The sequence below is a fragment of the Meleagris gallopavo genome, chromosome 1 (genome assembly GCF_905368555.1).
Source record: "Meleagris gallopavo chromosome 1, MGAL_WU_HG_1.1, whole genome shotgun sequence".
In the NCBI taxonomy this organism is placed as follows: Eukaryota; Metazoa; Chordata; class Aves; order Galliformes; family Phasianidae; genus Meleagris; species Meleagris gallopavo.
In genome coordinates, this window is record NC_139404.1 from 64,772,048 (window position 1) to 64,796,513 (window position 24,466).

General features: G+C 39.5%; 1 protein-coding gene across 1 annotated transcript in view; it reads left to right on the forward strand.

Annotated features, from left to right (window-relative positions):
• The window catches only part of BCAT1 (branched chain amino acid transaminase 1), a 63,603-nt gene that overhangs the window by 13,936 nt on the left and 25,201 nt on the right, over positions 1–24,466 (forward strand). The window contains exons 2-5 of the mRNA XM_003202509.4: positions 5,333–5,404; positions 19,880–20,080; positions 23,243–23,353; positions 24,200–24,319. Coding sequence (XP_003202557.1) covers positions 5,333–5,404; positions 19,880–20,080; positions 23,243–23,353; positions 24,200–24,319 — 504 coding nt within the window. The remainder of the gene's footprint in view (positions 1–5,332; positions 5,405–19,879; positions 20,081–23,242; positions 23,354–24,199; positions 24,320–24,466) is intronic.

Sequence of the window (24,466 nt, forward strand, 5' to 3'; positions counted from 1 at the left end):
GTTCTAGGAGTGTTTAGGCAGAATGTCCTTTCAGCTAGAGGTTTGGTGACCTGACTGCATAAAAAAAGTGGATTCTCAGATGAAGAAGCCATGAGCAGCAGGACGACACCATAAAAGATGAGCATAAGTAGAGACGTGGAAAAATAGTGAAAGCTGAATTAGTGAAATAGTGAAGTTGATTGCAAATCAGTATTTTGGTTACAGGGTCTCATACCTGTAACAGCCGGGAGGCATTGATTGGAACATCCTAATACTAAAAGATATTGGAAACTCTTATGTCTGACACAGTCTGAGGACCAAATGCAGGGAGTGAATATTTGGGTTTGGAGACGATCTAACAGGTGAAAACTTTTAAGTTTGAAAAGTGGTGATAAGTCCTTTGCGTGCCTATAATCATAATATAATAATGCCTATAATGCCTATAATCATAGAACTATGCAATGGCTTGTACTGGAAAGGACTGCTAAGATCATCCAGTTCAAACTCCCTACCATGGGCAGGGCTGCCATCCACCAGTTTAGGTTGTCCAGGGCCCCATCCAACCTGGTCTTGAGCACCTCCGGGGATGGGACATCCACAGCTTCGCTGAGCAGCCTGTGCCAGGGTCTCACCACCCTCTGAGTAAAAAATTTCTTCCCAACATCCAACCTAAATTTCCCTTTTTTTAGTTTAAAAGAACAGCTACATATGCCATGAAGAAAATGTTGCTAGCTGTATTCAGCTCTACAACTTTATGTGACACCTTAGGAAGTACCTTCATCCTTGTGTAATGCCTTGATACTTCGGGCTGACACAGGTTTTACAGAGCTGAGTCACTTTTGAGGAGACATTGACCCAGTGGTTTAAATGTATCTTTAGGATAACAGTTTTAAATCTCCCATGCAGTTTTAAATCTACCATGCTATTAAACACAGGGCAAATTTATGCTTGGCACATCTCTCTTGGCAATGTTGGCACTAAACCAGGGAGCAATTTTCTCTATTGTATTTAACAACATGCTTCATATTTAAAAGCCATGCATGGAGACATTAAAATATGACTCCATCTATTAGAAAGCAATTGTGGTATGCCTTTCTACTACTGTGGGATTAACTTAATATAATCTCAGTGTGGTTAACAAAGGCAATTAGCTACTTGCTTTAAATGTAAGTTAAATCTGTGAAACAGAATGACTTAATGGAGAACGGGATTGGCCCCGTGGCACGTGCTCAAAAAATGAGCTGTTGACTTCATTGAGTTCAGTGAGAACTGTGAACTAAATGGCACCTTAATGGGTGAGCCCCTAAAGACCATCCCCATAGGCAATCCACAGTTGAAATTCACCTACAAGCTTTGTATATTTTTAAAGATGAAAGAGAAGATGAAAGTTTGTCCTTATCCTGCTGGCAGTTGTAATAAGCAGAGCCTCCATTCTGATTCACTGCAGTGCAAATAAAATTCAGTTGGCTTAATTAGTTCTATCTTAGTAATAAGTACCATCTTAATAGTTTGATTTCCTTCTATGATAAGGTCACCTGCTTAATGGATTAAGGGAAGGCTGTAATGTCCATGCATCCTTCTTGACAAATCTTGACAGCTAGAAGAGCTCATGAACAAGCTCACACTCTGCTGGGTGATCAGCTGGCTGAATGGCAGAGCTCAGAGGATTGTAGTGAATGGGACCGCATCTGCTTGGTGGTGGTTCACCAAGATGTTCTAGAGCCAGTCCTGTTCAGCATTTTTATCGGTGATCTGGATGCACAAATGGAGTGCATTCTCAGCAAGTTGGATGATGACACTGATCTGGGAGGTGCTGTTGAATTCCTGGAGGAACAAGAGGGTATTTCTTGAAATTAATAGTTGATATTTTGTTGGTATTTATTTGTGTATCCCTATAGATAAGAATCTAGAGCTTGGTTCTTACAGAAGATCATTAAATTGATATTAGAACCATTGCTTCTACTTTTTTTTAAGAGATAAAATTCAATCTGAGATTTCACCATTAAAATAAGTGAATGAATGACTAAAAGAACATGATAACTAAAAAGGTTTCTTATTAAAACATTTAATTTCCAGAGCCATTAAATAAATAAAAACCTGACAAAAGAGAAGGTTTATTACTCAAACATCTTTTCAGAACTATTTATGACCTCTCAACTTATGAACCCTGTAAATGGTGCTGCTGTTCCTGTTGTCTGCACTGGGTTCTGTGCTAGGGTGCCCATCATCTTCATGTGCCCTATGAGAGCTGCAGGTGCAATTTGGGCAGTATGGGACTGCCCATAAGGTGACAGCCAGTGTTGCTGTTGCAAGGGATGAGGTAAGGAGAGGCAGGGCTCAAGGAGCCTGCAGCTTTGGTGCTTGTGGGTGCCAGGAGGTCCCTGCTGCAGTGGGCCGGTTGTAAAACTGGATACTGTGTAAGATGGAGGAGCACAAAATGGCACCCCAGGTCTGGCTGCTGCTTGGTGGAAGCAGGGAAGCAGAGTGTGGCACTTTATCCTCTTCGCTGCTGCAGCAGGGTATGGCAGGATTGGAACAGTGCTGGATTGGGTGGTGGCTTCCTTATGATGCTTCAGTGCTGCTGTCTCTGTGCCTTCTTCCTTTGCCACTGCCAGCAGGCTTTTCTCTTGCCCAGTAGCTGCTCTCTGCATGGACTGAGTACCTGGTCTGCTCCTCAAGTGGCTGTCCTTCCAATCTCCCTGCAGGGCAGGGGCAACCACCTCTGATCTCTTCAGGGCTACTCTTTGCGTGCCATGTTCAAGTGGTTGAGGATTACCTCTTATGAAGCATGGGAGATAGTAGAAAAGTAACAAAATGTGAAGGAGAAGAGTTAGTTGCTATCAATTTGGGACTAAAAGACAGCAAGATCTAGGAACTAAGACTTTTCTGAGGACCAACTTGTGTGTTAAAAAGGTCTGTCCGTCAGTTTAATCCTACAGCTTAGGCTGACTAAAACAAGATATGTTGCAAATATATTGTAATAAGTAAGCTCCTAAGATCCCAATTTATCTTTCTGTTCCATGCATTCAAACTTGAGTATAACTCAAACCTGTTTTATTCATGTTTCTACTACTAAATGCTACCTCTAAAATACTTGAAAACAACCAGAGAAAGAAATAAAGATCAAAACATTTACTGTCATCCTCATCTTCTCTATTACCAAGGCTTATTTTATTGCAGCCCCGCTCTTTCCACCGTAATACTGTGGGTAGGTTTATGAGTGGAGCAACTAAATGTACCCTCCTGTGAGCAGCAAATATTTTTTCCTTGCCAGAAATTCAGAAATGGAGATGTTTTGCAGTCACATTGTGTTTTGGTGAGTCTATACAGATTAAGTTTCTCCTTCTAATGAAACCGTTCTAATCTAACCGATCTGCAGAATATGTAGCTGTTATAAACTGATGGTACTGTGGAGGTCTACTGTGATCATACCACTGAATTTGGAGGTATGTAAAGAAACAGGGAGACGTCAAGGACCTGTTAATACAGTGCTTAGTTCAGACTGTCCCTGAGTAGGAGTAATACTTTAGTTATAAAGCAGTGCAACTCTAAACGCCATTGAGCAGATTACCAAAAAGACCTGCCTTTCTGGAGAATCACCTTTATGGCAAATGAAACTCTTTTTTTTATTATCTTTTTTTCTTTTTTTCTTTTAAGGTAAGGTTTTAGCAGAAATTATGTTGGTGCATCATAAAGGCATTTTTGCTTTCTTTCAGGAGATCCTTCTTTAGTTAATAAGGAGAAGTCTAGTTGTGATTGCATGCCTCACTGTAGAAGGTTGAGTGGGAAAAACAAAAAAAGAAGAACAATAGAGGAACAGAAGGGCTGAAGCTGATGGTGTGAAAAATCGGCAGGGACATTATGGCCTCTCTGGGATTTTGGGGACAGAGAGAGAAGGAAGTGAGATCTGTAGCTGGGAGTTTGCTTTATCTTCTGTTGGTAGCAAGCCTGCTATCCACTGAAGGCCTGATGGTGATACCGCTCTTTTCTTCTGTCTGCCGTACTCCTACAATCTGCAGAAAGGGGGAAAATCATGCAGTTTCCTTTATGTGTGTCCTGCTTTGCATCCCGTGCAGCTCCAGCTCCCAGGATATGGTGGCTGCTGCAGATTCTGGGGGCCAGGTCTCCCTGGCACTGCTACCCACCCTGCACTCTTGGAGTGAAGTCTGCTCCCTGGAAAGCCCTTGGGGCACCGATCTCAGACTGACCACAGGTTTCCAGTGTGCTTTTCCTTTAAAGAAATGAACTTCTGACATGGGGCTTCCTGGGCTGGGGCTTCCCAGCTGAGGCACAGCACAGCTGAGGGATGAGGCTGTCAGAGGCTGCTACCAAGTGATAAGGAGCCCAGACCCTTTTCTTGCAGAACTGATGCCTGTCAGCCATGGCATCACCATCCCTTAGTGCCTCTGTCCTAGCTCACTCTTTTAGACAGCCCTGTGACCAGCCTGACTGTCCCCATGCCCATCCATCCCGTGCCACATCTCAGCATCTAGCTCACCCTTCTGCCACCCTCTCCATCTCACCAGTGGCACTTCCATCTAGCCATTCTCCACCTTCTCTTTGTGGCCCATCCCCCAGTCGTCAGAGATGCAGCTCAGAAACAAGAAATGCTGTCAAGCTGTATTTGTCTCTTTCCGTGCATGCTGTTGGTTTTAATACCACTGAAAAGGAAGGTGGTCCTCGTGCAGGAGGGCCCACAAAGTCTGATGCTGTGAAAACAGGGTTTTCATTGTAGATAGATGGCTTGCACCTGTCCTTCTTAGCCTTCTGTTGCTGAACAGAACAACTGTCACTTCTTTTCTTGTAGTTTTTTATTTTAATGTGAGCAGTGGCAGGACAGTGAAGTTCAACATATTAGGTAATTCAAAATACTTTGAGGATGTATTTTTATAGATGAGTGTTCCTTATCACTGCCTTCAGTGATCTTTTTCCTCTCTTTTCTGTTCTCCTAGTCATGCTTTTCTGAGAAAAAGGAAAACCAAATCTTCTGGGATGGATGCCTTAGTAGAGGCAGTGCAATGTGATGAAAATGTGTAAAAACACAACGTATTTACTCAGCTTTGAATAAAAGGTGTATGATATTGTCTATAGCCTTACTGCACTTCAGATTAATAATCCAGTCTAAGATGTTGTCACTCCTACTAAAACTCTGAAATACAGCTATGCAAAGTAACACAACTGAAGTAAGGCTGTAAGCCTGGGAGATGGAAAATTATGCTAAGAAACTACAAAGAATGATTTTCCAATATATTTACTGATAATTCATTCAATACAGTCTCTCTTAAAAAGAATTAACTGAATGTGTATCAACCTTTCTGCAACACACATTTAATTTGATTTGTATTCTTTCTAGGGCTGTCAGAACAAGTGCATGGCTGGAGGGTGTTCAGAGGAAGCAACAAAGCACGTGACTGAATCTTTCAAGGTACGTTGTTTGCTAGAACATGAGTGTCTGGGGAATTTCAGTTGATGGTGTCAGAGAGCATCCACAATGTGGCTGTGACTGTTTTGCAGGTGTTCTTAGCTGTTGGTTTGTTTGAATATTATAATTCTGTAAGAAATTCTGTACGTTTTTTTGTGTTTTTTTTGTGTTTTTTTTTTTTTCCCAGACAAAATCTACACTACACTTTATTATTTGTTAAACTTTAGCATTATAAATGGTTTTCAAAAGTAGTTTTTTTCCATCTGGTTCTCAAAAAAGGATCTCAGAAGAACGGTAAAGCACCCCACAGCTCTGGCACGTTTTCAGCACTCAGCTAGCAAACAGTGTTATGACAATAAGGAATGCTGAGCAGCTGCCAGGAACTGATGTGAATCTATTTTTCTTTAATCTTATGCTTAAAACTGAGCTTAGTTAAGATACCATGGTTTTCCTTTGCCTCCTTACTAAACGTAGTGCTGTTAAATAACAATTAATTTTAGACAGTGTATGGACACTTATATGTCAACTTATAATTTTCTATTGGAAACATAAAGTCCATCAACATGTGTCCTTCTGAATTCTACTTTATGTTCTAATTCCTTTTTATTCTCTCCTCTCATTTATACTTCTCGTCTTTATTCCTTGCATCGCACACGTAATTTTTCGTCCCCTTGCTTTGCCTGCCCTACAGTCTTTTAAAAGCCTCATCTATCTTTTGCATGTGTTTAAAAATAATACTCCAAAACTGTTGATCTCTCTTGTGCTTTTTCAGCAGTTCCTTTCCTGTTATTCCTGTTATTGTCAGCAGTACATGAGATGAAATTCTAACAATACACTTTGTAACTCTAACATTCTTCCTGATTTTTTGGGCAGTGTTATGCTGTGCAGTCTTCTGAATTATGCTTAAGTAGTTATTTCCCTTTTAGTTGTCATGCTTTAACCAGTATGGAAAATCAATTCTGCAGAATATGTGTTGACCTCCTTGATAAGATTTATTCTGCTGCTAATCTCATCAAAAATAGCAAAGAAAACTTTAGAGCCCGTGACTACAGGATTAAGGCATGCAGCAACATGCCATCTAATTTTTTTCCCCTATTCTCAACCCTTCCCAGTTCCTCACTTCCTCATTTGTTTGTATTGTTTTCTCTGGGAGTTTTGCACAAGGTTGGTGTTTTAGCATGACTTTTTAGCTCAAATATCTGCTTTGGAAAATGGTAACATAAACAGGCATCCATCTAGTTTTGAAACCCCTAGATTGTACCTGTATAGAGTGCAGAATTTTGTGGATTTGCCTTTAGCAAACAGACAAGATAGATCTCAATAGATTCATTCAGTAGAGTGTACTAGTGTATTTAAAAGACAAAAGTTGCTTTACAGAAAGGAGAGTCTTGTGTAACTCTACTGCTTCCTCTCAATGGTTGGCAGAGTCCAGAAGGAGCATAGACAGAGTGACAACAATCTCTGCTAGTGTTTGGATCATAGGTGAAGTGGGCATAAATTAAAGTAGACTTGAGACAGATTTAAATTTTACTGGCAGTCAAGAAGGTCCTTTTCCAAAGCTCCAAATATTGAGTGGCACAAAGTTGGATTTAATCCAGTTCATTTTCCATCTATACTCGTATGTCAGCCAGCATGGCAAATCATTTTAGTATCCCGTGCGAGGGGAAGTATATACTAGCAGGTGGGACAGATGGTCATAAAGGGAATAAAGCTAGAAAAACAGCTGGCCTAGGCTGAAGTCTAATTTGTAAGTCCATTCCTGCCTTCTGGCTGTGTTTCTGCAGATTAGCTGCAGTCACCAGAAAGGGGTGCAGTTTTTCAGAAAATATTGTACCGCAGGGCACGTGTGTGTGAAAGTTAGGGACTGTTGCAGCTGTGTGTCGTGTCATACGGAACTGTTTGTGGACTCTTTAACTTCATTATCAGACTATAAAGAAAAAAAACTTTATGAAGGAAAAATAACATTAGACAATAACAAAATAGCCTGGATTAATTCTAGGGAATTATCACAAGCACATCTGGGAAAGAAGGTTGTTTACAATTTAACAAACGATACATAGTGATATTTCAAAAGGATCAAGTTGGCCCACGAGGCTGACTGTGCTAAAGTAAGCTGCAATTTTGTGCCAGTAACTTCAATAGTCCAAGTTTCTGCGAATGGAAATGCAGCTAAGAGGGTATGGTATTATGCTTATATAAAACATGCTATTTAAAGTGGATGATGCTAGTGTTGGAATGCCAGATTACCCCTCATTTCTTTTCAGAATGCAGTGCTGTGCTTTCTGTAGAGTGAGCTTTTTTGACTTTTACTGTAGTTTCTATCTGACTTTAAAAGGTGGACTCAATATCCCTGTATGTTTGCGAAGGAAGGAAGGAATGTAACATACAGGATCTAGGGAGCAGTGAGTCACTATGCTAGTGGATTGCTGTTTTCAATTCTTATGGACTTCTGTTAAGTCAGTAGGTCAGAATTGGCTTTGTTTATATTAACTGCGACAGTAATTCCTTAAGTTGACTCACTTTTCCAGTCAAAAGTCTAATCTGGACTGCTCTGTGATTTCCAAGATACTTACGTATTAGAGTTGACATATGACCAGTGATCCTGGAACAGAGAAAAAATGTTGAAGGAAACAGCATTTGCACTACAGTTTCCTGTATTGTATAAAACGTTCAATCTCCAGGAGTTACCTACCCAGCTCCTTCCTTCCACTAGGGTGAAATCTTTCTCTCTCCTTTCACATGTATGAAAATACATACAGATGTGAAAATACATATATAAACTGGCTGTGGTATGTGACTGTAATGTAAGAAGCTATACTTGAAGCTTTTGTGCATTGTGAGCACTTCTAGGAGGAGCATCTGAAGCCTCTAACTGAACGTGTAGTCATCCTTTGTACCACTGAATGTATTTCAGAGCATTGAACCGAAAAATGCATGTATCTGGTTTTGCTACTGTCCATCATTTTGTGTTCAGTAGTACCTCGAAACAGCCATTTCTAAGGCACTTCATGGTGATGATTCAAAATTTGATAAGCTCTTCAATGCATTCATTCTTCTCACTGTATTACCACAAGGCAGAGAATGTTGTATGAGTAACACAATGCTGTGTTTCCACACTCATTTTAATTTGCTTTCTCTCAGTATGTGTATTAGCTCTGATTTTGAACTCAAAATACCGAAAGCATCTTTGCTTGCCTTTTCTTTCTCTCATGTTGTCAATCCCTACAAAGGAAAGATAATTTTCGTTTTTATGCAACTGTCATGGAATGCCTTTTCTCTTTGGGAAACTGATACATGAAATACTGTAAGGACGTATTATGTAGTCTGTTTTTCCTTGTTTTGATTATCTGAAGCAATTTAAAATTAGCTGGAAATCTTAACGGTGCAAATCGGCTCTTTTTATTTTTAAAAGCAAAATGGCACAGACCTTCCAGGGAATACTGGCTGTGCCAAAGCAGAATGAAGTAGCTGTACTTCATGAGTGGATCTGGATTGATTTGCTAATCTTAGGAGTTGTGGCAGTGGAATGAAATATGTGTAAGTGGAGTTTCTGTGTGTGAATGAATGGCTCCTCATGCTACTCCAAGTAACTACGAGCGTTCGTGCACGGTCCCTGCAGGCAGAGCCAGTCCCAGGCTCCATGCCAGTGGGATGCGAGTCCATGGCAGACTGAGGCTATGTGGGCCAGCCAGGACAGTGCTGGGCTCAAATAATCCCTGCTGAGATCTTGGACTTGCTAAGCTGAGAACAGTGCTATGCTAATATGTTTGCACGGCTTCCAGTTTGACACGAGCTGGTGTCTAACTATGCAAGACAGCAGATAGGGTAAATTTGCTGTAATGATGCATGTCTTAGTATTTATTCCTTGCATTGCTGTGACATTTTAGAGCCCAAGCTGTGATCTAACTGTTGTTGTGCTAAATATTTCACAACTTACAGCATGAAGATTATTTCCTCACTGTAGGTATAGCCTGCAGATAAATACCAAAATCATTGACAGGTTTTTCCACAGAGATCTAAAGCTGTAATGTATTTTACCTCTGAAATATGAAGAAAATGAAAATGTAATTCCACAGAAGGCAGACACTGCCACTTAAAGCTTTATGTACATTGATTTTTTTTTTACAGGGCTCTTAACACTGATGTAGCTGTTCCTTGTAACAGGACCTTCAGCTGCATGTTTTGAAACACGTAGCCTTTGCATCGAATGACTGTGAGCTTGGATAGCTTTGTGCAAAACATTGTGCTGATTCTGTTTCTCTGCCTTGGTTCCCCTTCTTGACAAATAATGTAATAGCACTGAAGATAAAGGCTGTATCTTCTTCTGGAAATATATTAAAATTATAAATAAAGTCATATTACAGGACTAATCTAGGCAGTTGAGATTTAGGATATATATTACTCATTATGCTGCATTTCTTGTTAAGTACTATATGTTAGAAAAAGTTGGAAACATTCTTTTTTTTCCTGAAGAGGAAGATATCCCTATTTTCAAAACTGTATTTCAGTGGAAGCCTCCCTAACAGTAGCATTTCCTATGTTTGTATTAATTGGACTTCATTATTTATTGTGATTCACTGCCGTGATTACACCTCTGAAACTCAAGTTGCCTATAACTCCTGCCAAATATGATTTCATGTAGGATTCCTTATTCTAGAAATAAGAGTGATCCATCCATTCTTTCATACCAAGCAGTTAAGCTTTTTTTTTTTTTTTTTTAAGAAAAACATTGCCTTTATGAAAATGTTGCTGACAAATGAAGAATAAGCAAATCTCCAAGGCTGTTGTTGTTTAAAGAAAAATGTTTCTCTACCAAATTTTCTTCCTTCCCTTCTAATGCAACAATTACAAGCGTAAAAAGTAACATTTAAAATGGTCTAGTTTGATGAAACATCTATATAAATTCTGAACTTACTGGATGTGTCATGGTGGCATAACACTGGGATATTGTGAGAGTTCCACTTCTTGAAGAGGTTGGGAAGAACATAGCACTTTTATTCTCTTGTTTTTATTTTAAGTGAGCATATGGATCAAGAGAATGCTGAAATGTTTTTGGACTGAAGACGTACGTGCATTGTAGTTAGCAGATCGTGTATAAGGCTAACAAATATAAAGCAGTTTTACGTGGTATATATATATTTTCATTTTTCTTCCTCTCTGCCTTGTTCTCTATTTGTCATGTTCTGCTGAAATCAATGAATTATTTACCTGTCAAAGCATATGGGCACTTGTTGTTGATTCTTCTGTTACCTTTTATTTTTTTAAATGCCCCGTGTTTCCATTTTAAATACTATATTAGACCTCATTTTGAATGTTAATTGATCAGATGAAACCCAATTTGTTGTTTCTTAGAGCGACATGTCAGCTAGTCCATTTTCCTTCCCACTCACAGTGGGACTGTCACTAGCACTGGATGAGTGAGGTCAGCTGTGATATATCTGCTTAGTGCCCTGCTGCCCTTCTCTAAGAAAATATGTTGTTTTTTTTTTTTTCATGACCAGTCTGAACCTCCTAAGTTGAAGCTCTATCAGTTACTGTAGGCTAGATCACGTTTGTGTCATTTCTGTGGCAGTGCACAGCTTTAGCCAGTGTTGACCAGGTTACCAAGCTAAATGCCAAATCTGTTGTTGTAGCAGTATTTAGTTTTGTAGCAGTGTTTAGTGTTTGTGACCTGGCCATTGGTTTAGAAAAGGTCCATCTGATTTTATCTTGAATCTGCTGACTTAGCTTTCCACCACTGGAAATAACGTTTGCTTTTTTTCATGTGTTGGATTGAAACAATTGGAGTGTAATAATATTATTAGAATGCAGTTTCTTAATGCTTGTTTATGCACCCTAGCAGAGGATATACGTGCTGCAGAATTTCTTCAGGAGATTTACAATCAAATATATGTCCTTCACTTTCACCTGCTAAGCAGGAAACCAGCTCCAGCAGAGAGATTAAATACCAAATGGTTTCTGACATTCTCCATCCACACAGACATTGCACAAAGCTGACAGTCACTGGGCAGCGCAGACTCTGTGCACAGGTGGAGGGTGCACTAATGTTGGTCAGTATTGCTGTTGTCATTTTAAGGCAGATTGATTTTTCTAAATCAAGACTATTGTCATCCAGTACTAGCAATAGATAGTGTCACCATAGTAGCCAAGACATGCTGCTGAGCAATGGCAAGTATAATCCACCAGGATTTCTTTGTGATAGGCTGAGGAATGATTTCCCAGCAGTCTCCAGTTAGGTTTCTTTTGCTATGGGGGACCCCATCTCTATGGCAGCATTTGACAGCTGCCACAGCTTTATTCAGTGTTGGCTTGGTGGCATGAAGGAGTTCTGTATTTGTCTTCAGATGTGTAATGGCCCCCTAATCACTACAGGCAAAAGCAAATAGGTTTTCTGAGCTGTAATAGAGAAACGGATATTCCCATTATCTGAAGTTGTAGGATTTGCAAATAAAGCTAATTGTCTTCAGCAAATAACAGGAGCTTTTAGCAAAGATAAAAGAAAAATGCTGGAAAAACAGCCAGAGAACAGTTTTGCTCAGTTAAGTTATAGCACAAAGAAAGTGATACTTTATCTTTTTTTAAGTAGGAGCTTAAGAGCACTGAGATTGTGCAAGGCTCTTAGATAATTCTTTTTGTTTGTATTTTTTTCTGTACTTATTTTTTCCCAAGGTGTGAAGAATAGCTTTTAAAATGCAAAACTTTAGCAGGGATTCCTTACATATAACTGAAATGTATACAATGTGTGTTATTTGTACTCATTTCCAAGAAGTCTTTATTTTCCCCAAATCTAATTGTGTTACGAAGTCCCCAGGTCTAACATTAAATGTTTTCATTGCTGAACACATATAAACAGAAACTGAGAATTAGGAAGAGAATTTAGTTTTTGGTTTTCCTTTTCTGTCGGACTCCATTGGCGTTTCTGCTTGCTTCTGAAATCATCCCTGTGATCTACCTCTCATGAACTAATGGCCTACAAGGCTAAAGGAATTTTATCTTAATCTCATACATGTTACCTGTTTGTAGGGAAGTACTGAATAGAAAGAATTGGCAGGACAGGGCATTTCTGTGGCAGATCAAACTGTGAAATTTATGGCAATTTATAAAACTTAACTTCTGCCTACCGGCGTGAGAGAGATGGAGTAAGAGAAAAAGACAGGTATAGTTAACTGAGATTTTAAAATTATTCCTTTAATCTCTGCAGAAGAGACTGTATTGTGAAAGTACTTTATATTCCCAAAAGAAGTTTTTTTTAAATTCCATAGGAAATGATCCTTGTAGTTCCTTTTCAGCTTGGGACATTCTGTGGAAAGTTCTGAATGCCTCCTTTCCATAAATCCACCTCCCTGCATGTTTGCAATCTTATTAAACTAGGGGTAAGAAGATTTAATTGTAACTGCCCATTACTTGGGCATGTGAGATTATGATTCTATTCTTGGCTGTCCACATAACATGTTTGTGAGTGGCCAGGTCACTTAAGCCAAATATTTCCAACTTCTTTGTCTGAAATTTAGGTTTGCAATTCATTTCTTCTATCAGTAAGGCTTCTTAAAACTAATAATGTGTGAAATAGAAATTACAGTATTTGCAGAACCCAGAACAGTAGCATCTCTAAATTTTCTGCACCAAATTTTTACTTCTGTATTTTTCATGCAGCATTATTCAAACATCTAAAGTGCTGCACTGCTATACAAAATTGTGGTATTAGTGAAATATCACAGATCTTGCTATTCCAGTTATGTGTCACAGGCCTCAGCTTGTGTTAGACTCAAACCTTCTTCTAGGCAAATGTTCTAAAAATGGAACATTGTGTTTATGCTACAATGCAGAAATACAGCAGTTGTAAGCAAGCAAAAGCACAGCACCAGTAATAATGTTAACCAAAGTGCCAGAGGTTTTGAGGGAGCAGTATATACTAACAGTAAATAACATGAATAGTCTAAGTAGTTAATGTGCTCTTTAAGTAGGAAAGGACCCTAGTCATTTATTTGTGGAAATATTTGAATGTGAATCTGAGAGGATTTCCTGTGGAAGGAATCAGGCTATTACAGAATTGCTGACTGTGATTTCATTTATCATTCTATATGGAATTGCTTCTTTCTGAGCAAAAGCTCTGGTATATCTACATTGCAGATATGAAGTGCTGTAAGTGCCAAAGAGGATTTTATATAAGTAAGCTGACCAGCAGTAGCAATGAGCTGCAGCAAGTGGTCCTTCAGTCTAGACTGCATTAAAGCCTGCTCATACTCCCTTCCTGCCAACTGCCAAACTATTAGTAAACAGTAGTAGTTAACATGACCGAGATGTAATAATGCGTCACTGCCTCATTTTTGTTATCTTGAATAATGGTCCAACGTTGTGGTTTACTTTTTAGGTAGTAGTCATATTTTAAATGTTTTATGTAATTCTTTGAAAAATGAGGTACTAGATGACTGTTTTTAGTAGATCCAAAAATACCATTAGCTGGAGATAGACCCAGATAAAATGAAATAAGAATTTGCTTTAAGATTACCTTGATATCAATCAGAAGATTTCCTTGTAATCTGCAGAAGTTCCCTTTCTTCATCTTTCTTTAAAAATAGTTGACTTCTGAAACTTGTATCAGTGGAGAACAAACTAATGAGCAAGGGACAAAGACTGTAACAAAAACTACAATGAACGAACAACAACAAAAAATAAACAAGAAAGGATTACTAATCCATTTAAGTTAACCAAAGGAATAGAAATAGGTGTGGCTGTTAAGATTCAGGTAGTTTTGCCTCCCTTACAATCCAAACTTCTGCAAAGATGGAGGAAAGGGCCTTGATTAGCTTAAGTGACCTTTGGATCATGTCAAAGGGAGTTGGTGCAGGACAACATTTGAGTAAATATGGAAAAACTCAAAACGTAGTTAGTGTATTTTGCTGTATCCATGTGCTTGTGTGTTTTGTAGGCCTATTTTTTCCTGTGCTTTCTCTACAAGCTAGCCAGACTGTAGCTTTCCAGCCCTTTTATGTAATTTCTGGTGCATTGTGAAAACTTCAGATAGCATTTTGAGCTGCACTGTGTGTCCTTTTCATCCTCCAAGGTAAGAAGTTTAAGTCAATTCCAACCACATACCTGTTACATCGTTAGAGCTAGACAGTTTTTTGTGTTGCCTGCCTACTATTGCAAATCAAACATTCCTGCATCAGAGATGGAGCATCCATCAGGTGAGGGGAAAGGTTAAAGAAGTCAACAGTGTGCTGTTCCCTCCTTCCTTTCTTCCTGTTGCTTGAGGGGCGCAGCAGAAACTCATCCTTTAGTTTGACAAATATTTGATAAATATCTCTTATGACTAGTTTAGATACATGCCTTGCAGAGGATGGCGTCCAGACAAAGCTAGACAAAGTCCTTCTGGCCGTATTTTTGGTTGCTTCCATGATTAATTCACAAGTGATTCAGAGCCTTGTCTCCCTTTTGGTTTGTCACTTGTTCTGTTTTTTATTACCCAGTGTACTGTCAACCCGATGCAATGTTTCCAGGCCCTAGTCCAATTACGTGTGCTAACAAGTATTCCCAAATGGAGTTTCATGGAAGCCTTATGTTGAAAAATTTCTAGGTATTCTCCCTGAGGCTGCAGAATATAGTTTTATATTTTGTGTCTTTCTCTTTCTCTCTCTCTTTTTTTATAACAGGAAAATTAGAATTTTCTTCCTGCTTGGCATAATTTCCATTTTCAAGCCTCAGGCTCTGCAATAATTTAAAATAGTAATGACAGTAAAGGGATTGTAGGATAGCTTATTTTACTGTTTATACTTGTAAACTAGTAATAAATTCCTAAGAATTTATTTAACTGTCTTATTCTGTTTAGAGTTAATATAATCATTATTGATCTTATTGTTTATGCTGTAGACTTTATTGCTGTGATCAGAGTCGTGCTGGTCTTAGCTCCGTACAGAAAGTGATGGTCTCTGCCCCAGAAAACAAGCAGTCTTTTTTTAAAGAGTGTGACATGAGAAAATAAACAAAAGCAAAGGGCAGTGGTTTGCCCAAGATCAGCACAGAAATCTCTCATTTTTTGCTTAAGTAGACTGTGCTGCTGTCATGTCTGCTAGTGACTAGTGGATAGAGCTGAGAGATAGTAAGTCAGGCAAATTGAGAGCAAAATAAGGACTGCAAGAAGAGGTTGCATCCACGAGAGCAGTATTCAGTGTTTCTATTTCTAAGGCAGGACTTAGGAATAGGCAAACAACTTAGTGTTTGTTATGTCGCAGTGGAGGAGAAAATAACTGGTTACCCTAAAAAGACGCACAGCCCTTGTGACCTTTTCCCTCTTCCTGCAGCAGCACTGCGACTGTCTGGTCTGGTGCCCTGATGGAGGAGCTGGAGTGTCATCCCTGGTTTCTTGAGTTTGGCAATAGCTTGGCACAAACTATGCTTGTTTGTTCAGTACTGGCTATTAAACATGATTCACAACATGAGCCTACAGAAAGTAGGACTATGTGATGAGCACTCTTCTGGATCAGGTTGCTGTTCTCTGTGGCTGCTCGGAGTTGCTGCTCTGTGGAAGCACTTCTGTGCTTCCATGTTAGCCTGAACCCTGCCACAGGAGGCTGCTGGGCTGGTGCCCAGTGACAGAACAAGGGGCAATGGGTACAAACTGGAACATAGGAAGTTCCATCTGAACATGAGGAAGAATATCATTACTGTGAGGGTGACAGAGCACTGGAACAGGCTGCCCAGAGAGGCCGTGGACTCTTCTCTAGAGATATTCAGAACCTGCCTGGACACTTTCCTGTACAACCTGCTGTAGGGAACCTGCTTTAGCAGAGGAGTTGTGCTGGATGATCTCCAGAGGTCCCTTCTAACCCCTACAACTCTGTGATTCTGCAGGTATCCAATGGATGAGCTTTCTCAGCCTGCTGAGAAAATTGCTTGGGTCAGCAAGAAATAGGGGCAACCTTCTGCCACCTGCACCTTGACATACTGAAGGAGAAGGAGCTAATGAGCTACAGAAGAAAGGTAGCCATCCGCTCCTTGACACAGCAAGGCCAAAAAAAAACTTGCAAAGATAAGAGAGTATTTCAGATTCCAGAGACTATGGAAAGTGGTGTATTACTTCACCTAGTTAGTATCCCAGCCTGCTTCCCCAGCACTGCTTCTCCATGTAGTACAAACCTCCTTTCCTTAGCCTGCCACACAGAGGGAGCCTCGTGTTAAGGTGGACAGGCAGAAGGTGTTGAGGGGGGTAGCTCTTCCAGCAGGAAGAATGGATTCCTGAAACAGGGGTGTGTGTCTCGGGAAGGGTCCAAAGGCAATGATGAAGATGCAGCAGCCAGAAGGGCTGAAGGGCAGGAAAACAACATCCTCAGCTCTGGTGCCCTCCTCCTCAAAACTATCCCGTTTTGTCCCAGCCTGGTTCTGCTCAGCTCCTCCAGCTACACTTTGTTGCCTCTCCCCTCTACAGTAACTCCTTGTGTTCTTTGTAATCTCTTCCTCAAAATCTGCTCTGTGTCTGCAACCACATTTTCAAAAGCATAGCCAAAACAAGTTACTCAATTTTGTTTATGCTTCCATATCTGTTACTGCATCAGAAGGCCCTAATCTTTCCTAAGATATGCTTAAAAACTCAGCATAACTAATTAATAATTACAGTTGCTTTGTGATCTTGAATGATTCACTTTGACTACCAGTCAGAGAGGTTACCTGTTTCATGAGAGATTACAGTCAGTCTCATCAGTCTCATGGTGTGTACATTAATGTTTTGAGGATGTCTGCTGAAACTTGCCATTAGGGTTAGGTAATGTGTAAGCTGCATTACAGCTGAGACTGTTAGTTCTGTTTGTACTCAAGTAAATGACAGAATAGCGCTTTGAAAAGTTCAGGTATGTGAAATGAGTTCCCCATTATACTCAATATACTGCTCCTCAGTACTGCTTATGGTCTAGTAGTTTCAGTGTGGTGAAAACAGCCACACCTAATGACATTTGGGAAGGAGTAGGATGAAATAAACAATCTCTCACTCTGGACATCTCTGTAGGGTAAGAAAGGTAGGTTTTAGTAACGGGCATAACAGCTCTGGACTGTCCAGAGGCTGCTGTCAGCTCCAAATCCCCCTATGCCAATTGCAGAGGCTGGATAGAATGAACACCAAAGTGACACATCTTGGCTAGGGGCACAAGAATATCTTGCTACAGCTTTGGGCAAAATTGACACTGATCAGCATGTCAAGTTAATTTGACTTAGCTCATAATTTGCAAGATGTGTTTTGATCAAATGATGAATTTTAGTTTCAGGAGGTCGTAATACATCTTCATTGTTTGGGCTGGTGAAAGCTTTGCTCTGGAAGTCATGTTGGTATCAGCAGGCGCTTCTCAGATAAGAGGCCGAGGCCTCGCTGTGCTAGGAAGGGATACCCCTAAGGATGGGCTCTCCAACCACTCCCACCCTCACTGGTTTGATTTTGATTGGTTGGCATGATTTTATTATCACTCAACAGAGACTCTTTCCAGGGATCTTTTGAACTCCAGGTCCGTCAAGCTGGAGGAATAGCTTTGGTGACAAAACTGGGTCAAATAAATACCGAATGCACCCACAGAAGGATGTTTGTGCTTATGGCTGCAGCTTGCTGTTCCCTCTGTGTGTGCTTGTGGGCCTGTTAGAAAAGCCACACTAAAATCCTTCATTGCCCTTAAAGGATATTTGTTAATACAGTTAAGCTTATCAAGCTGTATAAAGAGCTGTCTTACAACTAGCTGTGGTACCGCAAATGAGGATGACACAAACTGTGGCAAAAATCAGGATTTGTAGAGGGTCAAGACTGCATATGATAATTCCCATCCTCAAACCAGTTCAGTGTAAAGATAATCACCTTAATGAAAGTTACCTGAGCTTAGACAGGTGCCCTGACTTCAGGGAGTGCTGTTAATTCCACTGGCAATATGAATTCTTTAGAAGCTGAGATTCAAGCGTCTCTGCCCTGAGATGAAGACAATGATGTAATTGTGTTCTAATTTCTTACTTAAGCCCCGTCAACAACCTACTCCTCCATAAGCGTTTTCCTCAACACAAAATTGCATTGTGTAAAACTCCAAACACTCCTTTGTGGCTTTAATTTTCATTCACAGTCTTCTGTGATATTTTTTTCAGAGCGCATGATAAGAGGTTGTCAGGTACAATTCATTTTTATTTTCAAGACATTATTATTTCCTGCTTTTCCCACTGGAGCATTGACCGTCTGCAGGATAAAGGGTACTCTCAAGAGTTTTAAGAGTACTTGTTGTTTCCTCACTTTATGCATTAGTTCAGCCAGGCTAATGCACTGTAATATCCAGACAAGTCCTGTAATTGGAGATAGTTTGAAACAAGCTTTTAGCTACTCATGTGCTCCGGCTCTAAGTTAATTTCACATCTAAGCTATTAGGGAGAACAACAGCAACAAATACTGCCAATATGAAACAGGCCACTGTTCATTAAAGACCTCTTGAAAACCAGGTTATTTACAGAGACGAGTGTGTGTGTGTTCTTTATCAAAAGTTTGAGACTGATCTTTTTGCATTTTGTAAAACCCATGCTGGGTCTGAAAAGTCAAAATGAGTGGTATCTCTGGCAGACCCTCTTTAGTAGTGCTCGTGCGAGTACTTGAACAAGAATCTGATTACTTGCATTCTAGTCTATTCTGTATGAGCACAGAAGAATAATGTTTCCTGTGGGGGTCTGCAATGTGTTCTGAGTCTTGTTAAGAATGAAAATGGAGCTTCACATGGAGCTTCACTTCTCCAATTGTTCTACTCCTTTATGTGTATGAGGGAGAGTGACTTGCTAGAGATCTTGCTTTCCTTCTTCCCGTTGTTCTCTACAATGACTAACACCATCCAAGCTTCTATAAAAAAACATAACCCGTCTCCCCAGTTACAAAAATCTATGGTATATTTCTGCAGCAAGGGAGAGTCGCTACTGCTTATGCAGGGGAACATACAGCCTTCTTTCTAGGAAAATACAAATGTGGCAGACGTGCTAGCATGACCAAGTAATCTGCTGACTCTGATCTCACACCTGTTTTACGCTTTTTTTTTTTTTACGATTTAGAGAAAAATCCATGTAACATGCCTGCTTAGTTATGAGGGGGATTAGGTTCTGATGATCTGTTTGTGTTCTGTGATACAGCAAGTGGCAGCTTTTGGAACTTATGTAGATGTGTTATCTAATTGTCATAGAAATTTTTGTCTGGTAATTTTCTATTTGTCTGTGTGTTTTGTTTTTTCTTCACCTTGCACTGCTTCCTCTACTTAAGAGTGCTTCAGATAATACTAACACCTTCCAGTCTAAGCAGCACTCCGCATGTACATACACAGAAATACTTTACCAGTTACCTAAAGGTAGCCACCGTTAACAGTTCTGTCAATTAATATATTTGCAGATTTGAAATATTATGTTTGTCCATGTTCACTGATGTGGGCTCATTTTTAAATAAGTGTGATTTCATTATTTTGTATACATTTTGGTTTCATGTTCCTCCAGGCTTCAGACTTGATCATCACCCCAGCTACGACTCTCAAGGAAAAACCAGACCCCAGTGGTTTGGTATTTGGAACTGTGTTCACTGATAATATGCTGACAATTGAATGGTCCTCAGCTTCAGGTTGGGAGAAACCTTGTATTAGACCACTTCAGAACCTCTCCTTGCATCCAGCCTGTTCTTCTCTGCATTATGCTACTGAAGTGAGTACTGAGTCCTTTTGGAAACCTCGTCTTTGTTTCATTAGCTTCTGAAACCATAGCTTTAGTAATAGTAATACACGGACAGTTAATGCCTTAGTATCCAGGTGCATTTTGAGCTGTTAGCTGATGTCCTTCCAGAATATTTCCCTTATTTATGATAGGATTATGTTTATGTTAATAAAACTCAGATTTGGCTCTGGTGTGTGGATTCCAGCTCACTTAATTTCATAGCCTACTTGAAGGTGAGCACTTTCTTCTATGGTGTCGAATTCGTTTGACGAGGCAAACTGTCAGAGGATCAGTCTAGCTGCTGTCATTGATGTAACTCAGTGAAGCCCTGGATAAAACTGTTGAGATTCTGAGAGCAGTTTTAATTTGAGGACTGAATGTGCACTTTGTGAAGCTTATTTTAAGCTGTTTTGAATGTCCATGGCTTGGATTGTAGGATAGACTAGACAGATGCTTGTTTCCAAACAGGTCTGGAGAGCTCCAGACAAGATCTGAGGCATTCAGCATATCCAGCTATATTCAAGCAGAAAATATTCAACAAGGAACTTTGGAAAATGAAATGTTGAGTCGGAAACCAGCGTGGTTGATAGTTTCCATGCTTAGCTGCTTACTGTCTAAAGTTGCCTTTTGTGTCTCCAGAGCAGCTTCAGCTATACTCACATCTATGAGAGCCTTGCTAGGATACACTGAACTACATGTGAGCGTAGAGTAGAAATGGAAGCCTGCTTCTCCTTCCACCTATGAGTAGGTGGGAGTCTGATGTTAGTGGAGGTGCTTATGCATCTTTATTATTTTCTCTTTCTTTTTTTTTTTTATTATTACTATTATTTTTTTTTTTAACTGGTAGTGGAAGGGAAGGATCAAGCATTTCCCTTCTTTCCCTTCTCATTTGAGCTCCTACCTTGACTGCTTTTTGTGTTTGCTGTTTTTTCCCACCTAGTCAGCAAGCCTCCAAAAGTCCTACGTCAATTATAATAGGTCCTTGTCATCAATGTTGCAGCTCTTGATCTGCCCAAGGAGCAAGAAACCACGCTGGAGTCCCAAATCTATATTTCACTCTTAGTAGCATATTACTTTAATGCTTGGCCTCTGGCCCAGTTTGAAATCATTGCTAATATGAATATGCTCTTATTTTTTTCCATTTTTTTATTCTTTTACCCTTACTGCATCACGTTTCCTCTAGACAAGAGGACAGACAGAGGAGAATCTGGTGCCAATGCTGTGGCTCAATGAATACGCAGTGGGTATAATAAAAATGATGAATTTGGCATTCCCTCCCCTTTTTCCTTGCCCTTCATAATGCAGTGTGATAGACTGGATCTGCTGAACTTCAGATCCAGCTCCTGTGATGTACAGATGTCAGACAGTATTGCTTGCACACTACTGTAGTAACTAACCATCAAGCAACTGTAACAGTTGCTTCTATTCACGTTAGGCATTTCTGGAGCACATCACTGTCTCCCTTTGTAATGAGCAAGAGGTTTTGCTGAGCTCTGGAAGGTTAAAACTTTTTGGAACAAAAGATTTAACAGCTTGAGAAGACTTTGTGTTTCAGTAATGAAGTAATTCTTATTTCTCTCAAACCATTGATCAAATCTTAGTAGTAACATTCCTTCCTTTTCCCTTTCATTAAAAGTTCTATAAATGTCTTTGGGAGAAGGGTGGGGGGAAACAACTGTTCTGTGATAAGAACATTTAGCATTACGGAAATGTGGTATTAGCTAATGACACAATCAAAATCATATCCAGGTATCAACCGTTAGACCAACTATGCCATTGCTTACTAAGATATTTGTTTCATTGTGTTCTATTTTATTATTTTTCTTGTAGCTGCAATCTTAGGAACTGTTTAAATTTCAAAACAATGTACTAAACTTTTAGTAAGGTTGGCATTGTGATAGGAATAAGATACGTATTGAAGGCAAAAAGTTGGGTTCTAATTCTAATTCTGCTGCATAACTGAATGTATCTAAGGAAAATTGCTGGGATTCCTGCAACCCAGTTACAACCCAGTTAAAATTTGTCATGTGGAAAGACCTAACTCTGTCATGGGACTATACAGAAGCATTCTGAATACTGCATTTCAGTGATCCTAATAGGAAAATGTTGTAGAATTTGATAATAATGAAACCATGAGTGTTGTATTAAAAGTACTTACACAAAAATATAGAATTCTTTTTCCAGAATCAAAAACCTACACATGCTGTCTTCCAATCATATAGAATGTATTTCCAACAAAACAAAAGAATAGAAGTGATGCAATTAAATTTGTGGAACTTCAAGTGAAATTTACTGTGCAAAGAAATGCTTCAGAAAAGAAGCTCTAAAAATCTAAAATCTGTAAGCATGAATGACCCTTCAATTTTACATAAGTATGTATCAATGTGAAGTTATGTAATACATGAGTGATCTACCTATAACTAAGACTGAAAATTATCAGTCTATAACTGCAAATAACTCTGGATATTCTGTGGGCATTTGGGTGCCTTTGCTGTTGCTTGGATACACTGTAGAGTATTCTACTGGGATGGCCCTTTTGGGATGAGTTTCTGGTGAACTTACTGTCATTGCTAACCATCTACATTCTACAGTTTGATGGGGTAATTATGACAGAGCTTCCTTTAAAGTAGAGAAAAAGCATTCACCTGCATTCTTCCTCTAGTACAAAGCTGGTGCACCTATCTCACGTGCTAACTAAACCCTGTTCTACAGCAAAGGGACATATGGGGGAAATGAGTGACCAAGATTTTGCTGCAGCTACACTAAGAACTGCAACAGAACTTTTCTATAAAAAAGAATATTATTTTACTTCAGCCTTTGATAGCAGTCAAGATATGAGGGCACAGTTAAGTCAAACACATGCTACAAATTTTAATGGTGGTAACCAAATTACAAGGTTATCAGTAAGTTCCTTGACAGGAAGATGTATGAGAAGCATGGATAGGTAATCTTTTTTATACAAACATCATAATGCTACTTCACAGGAGTGTGTTGCAAAGATTAAGTGGTTAGCATTTATGCTTTGAGTACTGTGAGCAGGAAAGTGAAGTTCGTTCGTTTCCAAAAAGCATGTCCTACTTTTACTCAGGTCATCATGAGATAGCATGCCTCAATTACTATTTGATTTCTTTTCCCTCCTTTTTGGCTTGGTAGTTGTTTGAAGGATTGAAGGCCTACCGTGGAGTGGATGGCAAAATCCGCCTGTTCCGGCCAGGCCTCAACATGGACAGGATGGCACGATCAGCAAGACGAATGACTCTGCCGGTACGTAGCTAAGGCATCTTACTCTCCTTAAGTCAGAGCATATTTTTATTTTCAGAGTGCAAATCTCCTAAATTTTATGGTACTGTAACACTTCTGAACTACACTAACTCTTGAATAGTTCTCTTAAACTTTAAGAGATCCTATTCAGTGAATGGTTTGAAATTATTTTTTCTGTTAAAAAAAATGTTTTCCTTTCTCCATTGTCCTTCAGATAAATACAGTCTTTTTTCTGAGGGATGACCATTGTTCTGTAGGTACTTGCATGCAGACTACTGATTAAATTGCCTCTGTTATGACTGTTGTTACTTTTCTTTTTACCTCAGTTAAACCCTTTCACATCTGAGTGCCTTCTTTTTTGTTCGTGCTGGAACTTGATGCTGCTTTTAGAAGTTGTATATTGGCCAATTAATTTCCTCCTATGCTTACTTTGCAGTAAATCTGGGAGTCTTAGTGTACCCATTGGAGCATAACCCAAGGGATTCTTCTGCTTTTTGCAGAAGATGGGTTCTGGAGCTCACAGCACTCCCTGGGAAGTGAAGGAGTTGGCTGCACAAGGAGTTCTCTCCATGTGCTTTGAAGGCAAGAAGTATCAGTGGCTCCTTTTATCTACCTCAGGAGGATGCTTTGTAGCATCAGGAGAACATTAAGGATAGTGTATAATAAGGAACAGAGTCAAAGACAGTGGGATCTTGAATCCTTTAAGAAATTAATTCAAGGAAGGTATTGTTGTCCTGTAAAAACCTATGGGCTGATGAGTGTTCAACATAACATATGGATCTATCAAGATGACAGTGTTTGGGTTGTATTTCTTAATTAGATTTTTTTCCTTTCTCTTTTCCTTCCCAGTGCTTTGACCAGAATGAGCTGTTAGAGTGCATCCGGAAACTTGTGGAAGTGGAAAAGGAGTGGGTCCCATACTCAACTGCTGCTAGCCTGTATATCCGTCCTACCTTAATTGGAACTGAGGTTTAAACTTTCTTTTTTTTTTAATTTTTAAATTGAGTGTATTTGTATTAGGTTGTATTAGGCAAAAGCCTTCATCCATATAGGAAAATACACAGCAGTCAGTAGGCAAGAGTATTACAGTTGGGGCAGAAGTTATTTTTTGTTTTT